General features: G+C 39.7%; 1 protein-coding gene across 1 annotated transcript in view; it reads left to right on the top strand.

The window, feature by feature from the left end:
• The window catches only part of LOC148945874 (annulin-like), a 218,068-nt gene that overhangs the window by 59,638 nt on the left and 143,243 nt on the right, over positions 1-15,187 (top strand). The window contains exon 5 of the mRNA XM_089097538.1: positions 8,640-8,814. Within this exon, the coding sequence (XP_088953664.1) occupies positions 8,640-8,814 (175 nt within the window). The remainder of the gene's footprint in view (positions 1-8,639; positions 8,815-15,187) is intronic.

A 15,187-nucleotide genomic window follows, 5' to 3' on the forward strand; every position in this document is an offset into this window, starting at 1 on the left:
AACCATATATTCCCCGAGGGCATAACGTAAAACATCTGCCCTCGGGCCCTGGGGGGCTTTGTCGACCCCGGAATTTTGGTTATATGGTTTTGGAACTATTTTTAAAAGAAGCTATCTCAAATTTCTTATCGGATGGGTTTGAGGAAAAAAGGGCGTGGAAGGGGGGGGGACTAGGTCCCTCCAATTTCTTTTGACTCTTAAAAAGTGAGCTAGAACTTTCAATTTCCAATCAAATGAGCCCTCTTTGAAGTTAATACGACCCTCTCTTCCATAAGACTCATATGTGCCCCCAGGGCATAACTTACAACGCCTACCCCCGAGCCCTGGGGGGTTGTGTCGATACCGGAATTTTTGCTATATGATCTTTTAACTATATTTAACAAAATAGAGATCTTAAAAATTTTTACTGGATGTATTTGGCAAAAAGAGGTTCGGCGGGGGAAGCTGGCTACCCTCCAATATCTTTTGACGCTTAAAAAGTGAACTACAACTTTCAATTTCCTATCAAATGAGCCCTCTCTGAAGTTTGTATGAGCATTCCGTCCATAAGAACCATAAATGCCCCAGGGCATAACTTATAACCCTTGCCCCCGAAGACTCTGGGGGAGTGTCCTGCTCAAACATAAGCTTTTTATTGGATCATTTAGGAATAAGAGGTTTGGGGGGGGGGGGGAGCTGGATACCCTCCAATATCTTCTGACGCTTAAAAAGATAACTAGAACTTTCAATTTCCAATCAAATGAGCCCTCTCTGAAGTTTATATGAGCATTCCGTCCATAAGAACCATATATGCCCCAGGGCATAACTTATAACCCTTGGCCCTGAAGACTGTGGGGGAGTGCCCTGCACAAACATAAAATTTCAAGAACTTTCAACTACGTTGAACAAAATGGCTATATCCAAATTTTTGTTTGGGGAAATAGTGGGCGTGGAAGGGGTGTCAGTTGCCTTAGAATCACTTTCGACTATTAAAAAAGTGAAATAGCCATTTAAGTTTCCAATTGAATGAGCATCCACGACAACGCGGTCTATACAAGCCCCCAAATCAAAATCCAATCAAAATTTTGATTGGATGTGTTTGGGGAAAAAGTGGGCGTGAGAGGGGGGCTGGTTGCCCTCCAATCACTTTCGACTATTTAGAAGGACACTAGCTCTTTGAATATCCAATCGAATGAGCCTTTTTTGACGTTTCTACGACAACGCCTTCTATATAAACCTTATATGCCCCCAGGGCAGATTTTACAACGCTTGCCCTGAAGGCTGTTGGGGAGTGTCCTCCTCAAAAATATAATTTCTATCTTGAAATCAAGATAGAAAGGGGTGTTAGTTGCCTTCCAATCACTTACGACTATTAAAAAGGGCACAAGCCACTCCAGTTTTCAATTCAATGAGCCCTTTTCGAAGTTTCTACGACAACTTTTTCCATATGAAGTGCCCTGCTCTAAAGGAAGAAAATAATTGTGCCAACATCGTTCTTATATGGCCCCGGGTATAACTTAAAACCCTTGCTCTTAGGGTTGTGGGACAGTTTCTTCTTCAAAAACATATTTTCTATATGGAAATCAACTACGCTGAACAAAATGGCTATCTCGAAATTTTGATTGGATATGTTTAGGGGAATAATGGGCGTGGGGGAGCTATTTACCCTCCAATCACTTTTTACCCTTAAAAAGGGCACTAGAACTCTCGATTTCCAATCGAATGAGCCCCCTTTGAAGTTTATACGACGACCCCTTCCATATGAAGTGCCTCTGGGAAAAAAATAATAAAACATTGGAGCCGTACTGCCTTTACTATAGGCAACGCTATGGCGTTGCATCTGATATATATCACAAAATCACCCAAGACTTAACAAACATGCCTTTTGGCCAAAAAAAGTCCTGAGCACTACACAGCTTTTAACTTAGAAAATTACAATCAGTCGACAGCATTAAGAAAAACAATAATGCATCAGCCACAATGGTATAAAAAAATGAATAAACTACTGAAGAATCCCTTGCTAAAAAAAATTTCTTCATTTTAAATTTAAAGTACGGAAATGAAACTGATTTTTTTTTATTTAGTCTGGTATATTATTTCATATCTGAAATCCTTGTGTTTAGAAGAAAAAGAACTCTTGGTTGTATGGTGATATACACCAGCAAATCAACTCTTTGTTGTATGGTGATGAACATCAGCAAATCACTAAGCGCAGAAAAAGTTGCATAATGCTGATAATCTATAGAACTGCGGAATAGGCCAAAATTCAATAGGCCCTTTGGTGCAGGATCATTTACAATCTTGAAAACAAAAGAGGAAACTCTCAGATTGTGTCGGGATTTTATAGCAAGACATTTTCCTCTCCTCTACGATTTATCTCCAGAATTTTCATTAACAATATAGCTTAATTACAATTTTTTAAATTAACAAAAATAGAGCTATAACTGTCTTAAATCTGAAACAAAAAGTACAAGAGTATTATTCTCTTTTAATATTAACAAAGATTGTACCCACGATTTGTGTTAGATCCAAAAGGAAATATAAAATTTCCTGTTCGATAATATTTTGCCAAATTAGAATAGCAATTTTTGGGGTAAAAAAAAATCACTGTTAAGATTTTTGTACAAGATACTGATAAGCAACTATAGCCAGATGATAGCTCTACAAGAAAATATCAGGTTCAAGGGAGGATTGAGAGATGGCTATCAGGTCACTCAGATTTACTGAGGTTGTAGGAGTTTACCATGTTCCGAAGCAAGCTTTATTTTCAGTACTCCCGGCCATTTCATGTGTACTCCTTTTCTTCAGTAGCTTTTTTAAAATGACAAGGCTTTTTTAGAAATAAATTTTTTTTATTACAATAGAAGACCTGAACCTCTCAAAATTTTGATTGATAAAACTTTGTCATGCTATTTCCAATACAATGTGTCATTTAAAATCATGCCAACGTGTTGAAACTGACTAAATCTTTCAATTTCAATATTGTTAAAATTTAAAATATGTTCTACGAAATAATCTAAACTTTAAAAAAATCACATACCTTGACTTAGAAATAATTATAAAAATATGGTTACGGTTCAGATAGAGGTTGAGCCTGCAAAAAACACTTACTATCAGACTGTAATGTCTGTCGATCAGAAATACACGAAAAGAAGAACTGTGTAATCAAAAAGGCTATCTGAAAATTTGATTGTATGTGTTTGGGGGAATAGCGGGCGTGAGGGGGGGGGGGGGTAGCAACCCACCAATCACTTTCGACTGTTAAAAAGAGCACTAGCCCTCTCAATTTCCAATTGAATGAGCCCCTTTTGAAGTTTTTACGAGAACTCTATCTATAGAAACCTTATATGCCCCCAGGTCATTACTTACAACTTTTGCCCTGGGGGCTCTGTGGGGTTTCTCATCCTTAAATACATAATTTCCAGAAGTTTCAACTATGTTGAACAAAACGGCTATCTATAAACTTTGATTGAATGTGTTCGGGGAAATGGTGGGCGTGAAAGTAGGGGTTAATTACTCTCCAATCACTTTCGATTATTAAAAAGGGCAATTTCAATTTCCAATCAAATGAGCCCTTTTTAAATTTCTAAAACAACTTTCTATATAAACCTTATATGCCCCCAGGGCATAACTTACAACCCTTGCACTGAGGGCTCTGAGGGGGTTATCATCCTAAAAGACCTAATTTCCAGAACTTTCGACTACGTTGAACAAAATGGATATCTAAAATTTTGATTGGATGTGTTTGAGGAAACGGTGGGTGTGAGAGGGGGCTTAGTTGTCTTTCAATCACTTTCGGCTATTAAAAGGGCACTAGCCCTTTCAATTTCCAATTGAATGATCCCTTTTTGAAGTTTCTACAACATCGCTTTCAATAAAAACCTTATGTGCCCCCAGGTATAACTTACAACCCTTGCCCTGAGGGCTCTGGGGGGGGGGGTTCATCCTTAAAGACCTAATTTCCAAAACTTTCAACTATGTTGAATAAAATGGCTATCTAAAAATTTTGATCGGATGTGTTTGGGGAAAAGGTGGGCGTGAGAGGGGGGTTAGTTGCCCTTAAATCACTTTCGACTATGAATTTCCAATCGAATGAGCCCTTTTTCAAGTTTCTACGACAAAGATTTCTATAAAAACTTGTATGCCCCCAGGACATAACTTATAACGCTTGCCCTGAAGACTGTGTGGGGAGTGTCCTAATCAAAGGTATAATTTCCTGAACTTTAAACTGCGTGGAACAAAATGGCTATCTCAAAATTTTGATTGAATGTGTTTGGGGAAATGTTGGGCGTGGAAGGGGTGTTAGTTGCCTTCCAATTACTTTCGACTATTAAAAAGGGCACCAGCCATTTCAGTTTCCAATCAAATAATCCCTTTTTGAATTTTATACGACAACACGTTCTACAAAAACCTTATAAGACCTCAGGGCATAACTTATAACCCTTGCTCTGAGGGTTGGGGGGGGGTTGTCATCCTCAAATATCTAATTTCCAGAACTTTGAACTCCGTTGAACAAAATGGCTATATCAAAATTTTGATTGGATATGTTTGGGGAAATGGTGGATGTGATTGGATGTGTTTTGATTGGATGTGAACTTTCTACGACAACGCCTTCTATAAAAACCTTATATGCCCCCAGGGCAGAACTTATAACGCTTGCCCTGAAGGCTGTTGGGGAGTGTCCTCCTCAAAAATATAATTTCTATCTGGAAATCAACTATGCTGAACAAAATGGATATCTAAAAATTTGGATTGGATGTGTTTGGGGAAAAGGTGGGCATGGAAGGAGTGTTAGTTGCCCTCAAATCACTTTCGACTATCAAAAAGGGCACTAGACCTTTGAATTTCCAATCGAATGAGCCTTTTTTCAAGTTTTTTACGACAACGATTTCAATAAAAACTTATATACCCCAGGACATAACTTATAGCCCTTGCCCTGAAGACTGTGGGCTGAGTATCCTGCTCAAAGGTCTATTTTCCTGAGCTTTATACTACATGGAACAAAATGGCCATCTCAAAATTTTGATTGGATGTGTTTGGGGAAATGGTGGGCGTGGAAGGGGCCATAGTTGCCTCCCAATCACTTTCGACTATTAAAAAGGGCACTAGCCAGTTCAATTTACAATCGAATGAGCCCTTTTTGAAGTTTCTACGACAACGGGTTCTATAAAAGCCTTAAATTCCCCCAGGGCATAATTTACAACCCTTGCCCTGAGGACTCTGGGGGGGTTGTCATCCTCAAAGACCTAATTTCCAGAACTTTCAACCACGTTGAGCAAAGTGGCCATCTTAAAATTTTGATTGGATGTGTTTGTGGAAATGGTGGGCGTGAAAGGGGGGTTAGTTGCCCGCCAATCACTTTCGACTATTAAAAAGGGACCTATCCCTTCGGATTTCCAATCGAATGAACCTTTTTTGAAGTTTCTACGACAACGCTTTCTATAAAAACCTTATATGCCCCCAGGACATAACTTACAACCCTTTCCATGAGGGCTCTGGGGGAGTGTCCTCCTGAAAAACATAATTTCTATCCAGAAATCAACTACGCTGAAGAAAGTGGCTATCTCAAAACTTTGATTGGATGTATTGCGGGAAATGGTGGGCATGGAAGGGGTTTTGCCTTCCAATCACTTTCGACTATTAAAAACGGCACAAGCCACTCAAATTTCCAATTGAATGAGCCCTTTTCGAAGTTTCTACGCCAACTTCTTTGATACGAAGTGCCCTGTTCTAAAGTAAAAAAAAAAAATAATACATTGTGCCAACATCGTTCTTCTATGCCCCCGGGTTTAATTTAAAACCCTTGTCCTGAGGGTTCTGGGGGAGTGTCCTCCTCAAAACATGTTTTCTATCTGGAAATCAGCTACGCTGGACAAAATGGCTGTCTCAAAATTTTGATTGGATGTGTTTGGGGAAAAGGTGGGCGTGGAAGGGGTGTTAGTTGCCTTCCAATCGCTTTTGACTATGAAAAAGAAAACTAGCCACTCCAATTTACAATCGAATGAGCCCTTTTCCAAGTTTCTACGACAAAGATTTCAATAAAAACTTATATGCCCCCAGGGCATAACTTATAACCCTTGCCCTGAAGACTCTGGGGGGAATGTCCTAATTAAAGGTATGATTTCCTGAACTTTAAACTGCGTGGAACAAAATAGCTGTCTCAAAATTTTGATTGGATGTGTTTGATGGAAATGGTGGCCGTGAAAGGGGTGTTAGTTGCCTTCCAATCACTTTCGACTATTAAAAAGGGCACTAGCCATTTCAATTTCAAATCGAATGACCCCTTTTTGAAGTTTCTACGACAAAACGTTCTGGAAAATTCTTATATGCCTCCAGGACATAACTTACAACCCTTGCCCTGGGGGCTGTGGCGGATGGGGTTTGTCATCCTCAAATACCTAATTTCCAGAACTTTCAACTACGTTGAACAAAATGGTTATATCAAAATTTTGATTGGATGTGTTTGGGAAAAGGGTTAGCGTGAGAGGGGGCTAGTGCCCTGAGGGCTGTGGGGGAGTGTCCACCTCAAAAATATAATTTATTTCCGGGCAAATTTTCACCGGAATTGAATTGTCTAGAGGATATTTCCGTGGGGATTGAGTTTCCCCGTGGAGGTGGGGCCAGATTTCCTGGCACTAATAACAAACGATTAGAAATTACATTAAAAAAAAAATTCAACTGAAATTAAGGAGCAACATTAAACTTAACAAGAACATAAATTATTACGTATGCAGAAGGGGTTGCCCCTTCTTCAACACCTTGCTCTTTACGCTAACATTTGACTTTTGTCTCAATTCTTTAAGAATGACTCCTGAAACACAATGGCCGTTTAATTAGAACAATAAGACGCTTTTTTAAAAGTACTAAGAAACTTTAGCGTACAGAGCGAGGTGTTGAGGAGGGGGAACCGTCCTTTACATGCGTAATAAGTTCTGTTCGTTTTAAATTTTAATGTTGCTCCTTACTTTCGATTGAAAAAACTTTTTTTATTTAACTGAAAATTAAAGTTCAGGCGATGATTATAATCATTACTTTAATGGTATGTAAAAATCACACGCAATAAAATATAGAAAATAATGAACAATCAATAAAAACAAAAATATTAAATAACAGTCACAAGTTTCATTTAGATAGGGTACTCGCGTAATTAGTGTATATTACGAAGTGATTAATCATCCGTTGAGATAGCTTATAATATGCAACCATTGCCGCATGAATCACTTGAATCAAACTAGAATCACTCTTTTTCCTCGACTGAACCACAAATTATACTTAGAGTTGATTAGACCCAACGATGCACCAATCCTCCCTTTCTATGTCTCGAGCTCTTCTGTGAAAATTGATGTGTACCTTTCTATGAAAACCCCCCAGGAGGGCGGACAAAGTGTTTACTTGCTCCATTGCCAAAGAAGACAAAAATATATAAACAGTAGAAAATTTTGCAGTGTCTAGTAAATCACCTCCCCTCCCATACAAGTTTTATGCACCTCCTGCCTCACTGGAAAAACTTAAGTGGATTCCCATCGACAGGGGATTTTGAAATCTTCCCAAGATAATAAGCACTGCAAGCAACCCATCTGTTAAAAAAAATAAATTATACGGCAACAAAAACACTCATCCTCGCCAATCTTGCTTCTAGGTTGTCCTGTAACTAGTAATCCGTGATATTCGTCAGTATTTGCGCTGGGGTAAGAAAGAAAAATATCAACTTGCTTTAAGCACTCTTGAGTTCCTTTTCTTTTGCTATGTAAATTGTTGGGGACCTGGGCTCTGTTTTGTTCCTTTTCAAAGGGCTTTTATCAAACTTCATATGTCTTGGTAAAAGAGAAAACAGCAGGTAAAGATTGTAGATGCCTGGTTTCCAACTAGCCTCTTAATGCATGCTCTTAGTTTAGCTTTATTAATGCATAAGAATCATTCTATGCGTAATGATCGAAAATTGGCTAGAGGACTTTTGAAATAAATAATATGAAATATTTGTTGTTGTTTTTTTATATAGAGAAATCACTTTATTTGCATAAATATTTACAAACTTCCAGAAGCCTGGTCATTCAGGCTTGTCAGACACTATCTCCTTTCAACTTAACATCCTCACATCTTTTAAACAAAAAACAAACAAAAAACGACGAGACACCTCTTGCTCAATCAATTCCCCGACGGGTAAATTTTATATTTACTCTGGAAAAAATATTGTAAGTAGGATTTGTCTACTAGTACACCTGTATGAATGTGGTTTGTAGGTAACACAGATCTTACTTTTAAAGGTATAAAAAATTTAGAAAGTTACAAAAACAAGCTTTATATTCTTAATATTTTTTAGCTTTATTTTATAAAAACACCCAATAAGGATGGTTATAGCTGATAGGGTATTTTAAAAGCTACCCAAGACTAAAATGAGATATTTCAAAAAATTAAAAAACAAATGTTTTGCCTCCAGTGTACTAAAAATCTCTTCTTTGGTTTTACCACCAAGACAAACGGATTTTTTCTACAGCTAAAAATGAAAATTTGGGGTGTTTCGTTTCATATTTTCCCACTGGCAGTTTTTGTGTCCTGAACATCCCTCATTTCCATTTTTAGCTTTAAAAATATCAATTTTACCAGGATACAGTTTATAGATATTTCAATTAGAGATAAAATCTTTTTATTTTGTTATATAGGTGAATCATGCGGATGATGGTGGAATCATGGTAGCTCTGTGGTCAGATGCTTATGAAGGTGGATTCGCACCAACCAAATGGACAGGCAGCTTGGAAATCCTTAAAAGATACTGGGAGTCAAAAGAGCCAGTCAAGTTTGGACAGTGTTTTAACTTTGCTGGTGTCATTACTACAAGTAAGCATCAGTTACTTATAAAGGAAAGAAAAGGATAAATTACATGAATTTGGTCTTATTAACAATCTAAAAAGAAAATGGAAAGCATAAGTGAGAGTAAGCTCTACACCTTTCAAGAAAATTATTTACTGTTTTCCTTCCATATTGTTTATATAATTTCTCATACTTATATTATCTGGACCAAATTATACACCCCCCTCCCGATTCTAAACCAGCTAAGAAATAAGGTTCCATATATATGGCAATATTCGGAACGGTTGTTTGCAAGGGATTCAAAGACGTAACAAGATAAATTGCAGAGGAAACCTTAGAAGTCAGAAAACTTCTCGCGGGGAGCGTAAGAACCAAATTCTTACCTATCCTCCTCTTACTTGCATATCTGAAGTAGTTCTTTCATTAAGGCTACTTCAAAAAACTTAATAAAAGATTTAAAAATCTTCGTAAATTATTTAAATTATTTTTTAATGTTTAGTTTTTGTATTATTGTTTATCAGTGCTATAGCCAAAGAGGTTTTGGGACTTTCTTTTTTACACTTCTTAATGTAAGAGGGTGTGAGATATCTGCTCTCCTAAACTATTGAGTTGTTTTATAATAAGTTTTTCCCGATTGTTTCAGGATATCCCTGAAACAATTCTATAAGTGGCGTATCTTTTTTTTTTTTACCAAAGCTTGCTTTCACTTTAGACTCAATAAAAATACTAGAAAACTATACTAGAATCAGCTGTTGATTCTCCATATTTTTTCATATTGATTAAACCCAGTGGCGCCAATTCACGAAAATGTAGGGGGGGGGGGACGGATTTTTTTTCGATTTTTTTTTTAATTAAGATGCAAAAAAAGAACAACATTTAGCAAACATACCTAAAACAAAGGGTAGCGGCGAGGTCGCTGCTTGGCAAAATCGTCGACTAATCTATCCAAATCCAGTTTCTTTACCTCCTCTTTTTCAACGGCCATTATCATGAGATCACTGAGTCTGTCGTTTCCCATCGTCGATCGCAGATAGTCTTTCACACGCCCTACTGCCAAGAAGAACCATTCATTACTGGCAGTGGTCACAGGCAAATTAGCAACTAGCTTCATCAGTTTTAGCACTGCAGAATAGGCAATTGGGAGGTCGGATAAGGTTTCGATAGCTCGAAGAAGATCCATTTTTGAAATATCACTTTTTGACAAATGCAGCTCTGAAAGAGAAAACTGGAATTCTATGTCATGGTCGTCGACACCAAGGATCTCTTGATAATGACACATAACTCTTTCTACTTTCGAAAGTTCGAGAAAGTTGGAACTTGAGGGGTCGAAGGCAGATAAAGCTTTGAGCAGAGGCATATTCTGCATAAAACGTTGGTCCATCTCACTCGTGAAACGATCTATTACCTCAAAGTACAGAAGTTTACCTCAGTCTGATTCAACGGGCTGACTGATATTGCGTTTACCGGTTGTTGAGTTTGAAAGAAAAGCTTTGAGACGAATGGAAATGGCTTGACTTCTCTTGTTTCGAGCACTGGTTTTAGATTGTGGAGATTTCGATTCCTGGATATCGTTTAGAGCTAAGAATTCAGATATGTTTTTGCTTAAGTTGTTCCATTCGTTATCATTTCTCAGCTTTTGGAGTGTCTCATATGTCCCAGAAATCAGTGAAAGTGCCTTATAAATCAACAAACTTCTGGATTGAAGTTGCTCTGATAAACAATTTACAATGACTAATACTTTTTCCACTATGTGTAAAGTTGAAACAAAAGAGGCAGAGTTGATTTTGTCCAGTAGTCCTTTTGCTTCACACGCTGCCTCGCCGTTGGAACTACCGGAGACTGCAGCAAGCACAGCAGCAATACAATCAAATCTGGCCTTCACCTTCGAAATAGAGCGGACTGCGTAAAACCAGCGAGTCTGGACGGTCCTCTCTAGCTCCAAGACTTTCTGCCCGCTAATACACTGGGATTCCAAAAATAACTCGTGACGAGTATTGCTGCATGATATAAATGCGTAAAGTCTTTGCATCACAGAGGAAAATTCAAAAAGTTGGCTGATATTTTTGAAGCAGTCAGTCAAACCCTAGTTTAATCGGTGGATATGACAGTGTACAAAAACTGCATGAGGCATCTTCTCCCTAAGCTTTGCTTGAACTTCATTAAATTCCCCACTCATAACAGATGCGCCCTCATAACATTGGGCAATACACAGCATCAATTCTACACCAAGCTTTTCTATAGTTTCACAAATAGAGGTGGATAAGCTCTCGGCGTCTAATTTGTGCATGTGATAGCAGCCGATTGGTCGCTCCACTACTTTTCCATTTGATATGTACCTGAGTAGGATCGCTAATTGTTCTTTTCTAGAAACGTCTTTTGTCTCGTCGACAAGAATAGCAAAGTAATTAGCTGATTTTACTTCTGAAATAATATCTTGGCGCAAGGCATTTCCTATCAGTGTAACTGCGTCATTTTGGTACTGATGGCTGCAATAGTGACCATATCGGCGCTGTAACTTGGCCTTCAGCTTTTCACCGCCTTTAGACATTTCCTCCATCAATTCAACCAAATTACCCCGGTTTGTATATTTTTCTGATTCGTCATGACCCCTCAAAACAAGACCCTGGCGGCCAAGAAAGCAAATAGTGCGAAAAATGTACTTCACATGATCTCTATTTTCCTGAGCCTCTTGAGATCTGGATTGATTTAAGGCATTCACTATAGATTTCGAAGTATCAGTACTCATTATCTTAAATTCCGTCCATGCTGACATACAACGCCTATGTCTTTCAGAACCATCATGTTGCTTTAATAGAGCAGAACTATCTTTCCACTTGCAAAATCCTGACTCAATGAAAGCCCTTTTTCCAGCAGTTTCTCCAGCCCTTAGAGTCACCATAGAAAAATGGCGGCAAGCAAAACAAAACACGGAATTCAAGGTTTTTGAGTATTCAATCCATTCATAAGTCTTATAGTAATGGGCACTGAATTTCCTTCCGTTAGAAGTGGAAGCCGGATATCTCAAGAATAGGTTGAGCTGGTTTGTCGTGACGCGTCCTAGAGATATCTGAGAGAGTTTCTTGACTGCTACTGGAACCCGCAAGGGGTTCAGCGATGCAGACCGAACTCTCATGTTGATCTCATGATTCTGTCACAGGTGGGGAGTAGAAGTGACCCTATTGACCCGGTCACCCACCCCTGCTGCCATCTACAATTTAGTTTAATGCTGACGGGACATAATTTATTCAAGGATTATCGATCGAGTCTACTGTGTGTGTGTCAAGGTCAATCGATCTGTTGTTGTTTGGCCACGTGCGAATGACATGAGGGATGATTTACATAATCGATGGGGTAAATATTTATTCACGAGCATGGGGATGTCTGGACAAAATTTATACAAGGATTATCGATCGAGTCTATTGGGTGTGTGTCAAGGTCAATCGATCTGTTGTTGTTTGTCCACGTGCGAATGACATGTGGGTGATTTACATAATCGATGGGGGAATTATTGATTCACGAGCGTGAGGAATTATGAAACAATATGGTCATAGAGTCCCTAGGGGGAAAGATTACGTAATCGCTCAATGACCTCTTTTTCCAAGGTCGATTTATTTGATGTTTTTCTCGGCTAGCCTGCCCTGAGAACTTGATTTACATAATCGATGGGGGACATAATTTATTCACGAGCATAGCACCTGTGAACTTGATTTACATAATCACTAGGGGAAATTATTGATTCACGAAGGGGAGAATTAGGAAACATTAAGGCTTCTTTAATCTTAGGTCTGAAGAAGGGGGGAATTAAGAAACAAACATGGCTTCATTGTTGTTTGGTTAGCTTAACCTGAGAAATAGCACCTGTGAACTTGATTTACATAATCGCTAGGGGAAATTATTGATTCACGAAGGGGAGAATTAAGAAACATTAAGGCTTCTTTAATCTTAGGTCTGAGGGATAAACATTCTTCATGACAGAGAGAAAAATTAATATTCTATTTTTAAATAGGGCTTCATTGATCTTCAGTGTCAGGAATTATAATAGACATCACATGTTATCTTGGACTTATGTGGGAGTCTAAAGAGATAGAAATTATATTTTTAAATACGGCTTCACGGAGCTTTAAGTCGGAGAGATAAATTGATATTCTAACGAAACCCTAATAGTTTAGCTAGGAAAATTTATGAGATGAAGAGATTAACGTAGGAAAGGGTTTCCTAGAAATTTGAAATGGGCTAGCGCAGAGATGCCAAACAAAAGGAAAACGCTGAAATTACGTTTATGGATTATTTGGGTGAAACCGTTTTATCCATTTTATGGGATTATTTTGGCGAAACAGTTTGAGCCATTTGAAAGAAGATTTTAAGAAAGGTTTTAGAAGAGAATTTGAGGGTGAAACTCTGTGGTCATTATAATACACAAGTTCCATTTGAACAGTGTTGTGAGGTCCCCTACCCCAACCCCAAAGGGTTCCAATCCCCCACCCCAACCCCGAAGGAAGCCCCCCGGTACTCAAAGGTCCCCCAAGCTCCCAAAGAGCCCCAGCCCCCCAAACGCCCTTCTCAGACCCTCAAAGGCCCTCCTCTGGTCCTCAAAGGGCCCCCGGACCCCCAAAGGGCCCCCCAGACCACAGAGGCCCTCCCCCCGGTCCTCAATGGTCCCCCGGGCTCCCAAAGAGCCACCGGTGCCCCCAAAGGCCCACCCAGACCCCCAAAGGCCATCCCCGGGCCCCCCAAAGGACCATCGAGCTCCCAAAGGACCAACGGGGTCCCAAAGGCCCTACACCGGCCCCAATGGTCTCCCAAGGTCCCATAGTGCCCCAGCCCCCCAAACTCCCTTCTCAGACCCTCAAAGGACATCCCCGGGCCCCCCCCAAAGGTCCATCGAGCTCCCAAAGGACCAACGGGTCCCAAAGGCCCGCCACCGGTCCCCAAATGTCCCCCAGGCACCCAAAGGCCCTCCCTGTGCCACAAAGGCCCCCCAAGCTCCCAAAGGGCCACCGGCGCCCCCCAAGGCCCACCCAGACCCCCAAAGGACCGCCCCGGGCCCCCCAAAGGCCCATCGAGCTCCCAAAGGACCAACGGACCCCAAAGGCCCTCCCCCGGCCCCCAAATGTCCTTCCGGACCCCCAAAGGCCCTCCCTGTGCCCCAAAGGCCTACCGGTCCCCAAATGTCCCTCCGGACCCCCCAAGGCCCTCCCTGTGGCCCCCCCCCGTGCACCCGTCTTTCGTTGATGTGTGTCGTCTGAAACCGATGATTTGGGATGTGTAGTTTGCTACTTCAGGCTTTTCTGAGCTAAGGTTTCCTAGTATTTCCTAGGTGAATGTTGTCTGAAACCAATAGTTTGGGATGTGTAGTTTGCTATTTTTGACTTTTCTGATCTAGGTTTTTTAGTCTTTCATGGGTGGATGTAGACTGAAACCGATGATTTGGGATATGTAGTTTGCTTTGTTTGAATTTTCTGGTCTGGAGTTCTTAGTCTTTCTTAGGTGTGGGTTGTCTGAAACCTAGGATTTGGGAGTGTTAGATTGCTACTTTTGACTTTTCTGAGCTTGATTTCTTAGCCTATCATAGGTGTTTGTTGTCTGAAAGCTATAGTTTGGGATGACTAGTTTGCTATTTTTGACTTTTCTGAGCTAGGTTTCTTAGCCGTTCATAGGTGAGTGTTGTCTGAAACCTATGATTTGGGATATGTAATTTGCTATTTCCGACTTGTCATCCCCGGATATCTTAGTCTTTCGTATGTGTGTGGTGTCTGAAACCTATGATTTAGGATGTGTGGGTTGCTATTTTCTGACATTTCTGAGCTGAATTTCTTAGCCATTCATATGTGAGTGTTGACTGAAACCTACGATTTGGGATGGTTAATTTTCTATTTTTGACTTTTCTGAGCTGGATTTCTTAGCCATTCGTAGGTGTGTGTTGACTGAAGCCAATGATTTGCGAGGTATAGTTTGCTTTTTGGAATTTTCAGAGCTAGGATTCTTAGTCGCTGATAGGTGTGTATTTTCTGAAACTTCTACGTTGGGATGATTAGTTGGCTATTTCAGACTTTTCTGAGCTAAGCTTTCTTAGTATTTTGTAGGTGAATGCTGTCTGAAACCTACAGTTTGGGATATGTAAATTAATATTTCGGGGTTTTCAGAGTTGGATTTCTTAGTCTTTCATAGGCGTGTGGTGTATGAAACCTATGATTTTAGATGTGTAATTTGCTATTTTCGACTTTTCTGAGATAGGTTTCTTTGCCTTTCATAGGCATGTATTGTCAGAACATTATGATTTGGGATGGGTAGTTTGATATTTAATTCTTTTCTGAGCTAAGGTTTTACAGTATTTAGTAGGTGAATATTGTCTGAAACCAATAGTTTGGGATGAGTAGTTTGCTATTTTGAATTTTATGAG

The sequence above is a fragment of the Artemia sp. Qi Xiang Cuo genome, chromosome 12 (genome assembly GCF_049724085.1).
Source record: "Artemia sp. Qi Xiang Cuo chromosome 12, ASM4972408v1, whole genome shotgun sequence".
Lineage (NCBI taxonomy): Eukaryota > Metazoa > Arthropoda > Branchiopoda > Anostraca > Artemiidae > Artemia > Artemia sp. Qi Xiang Cuo.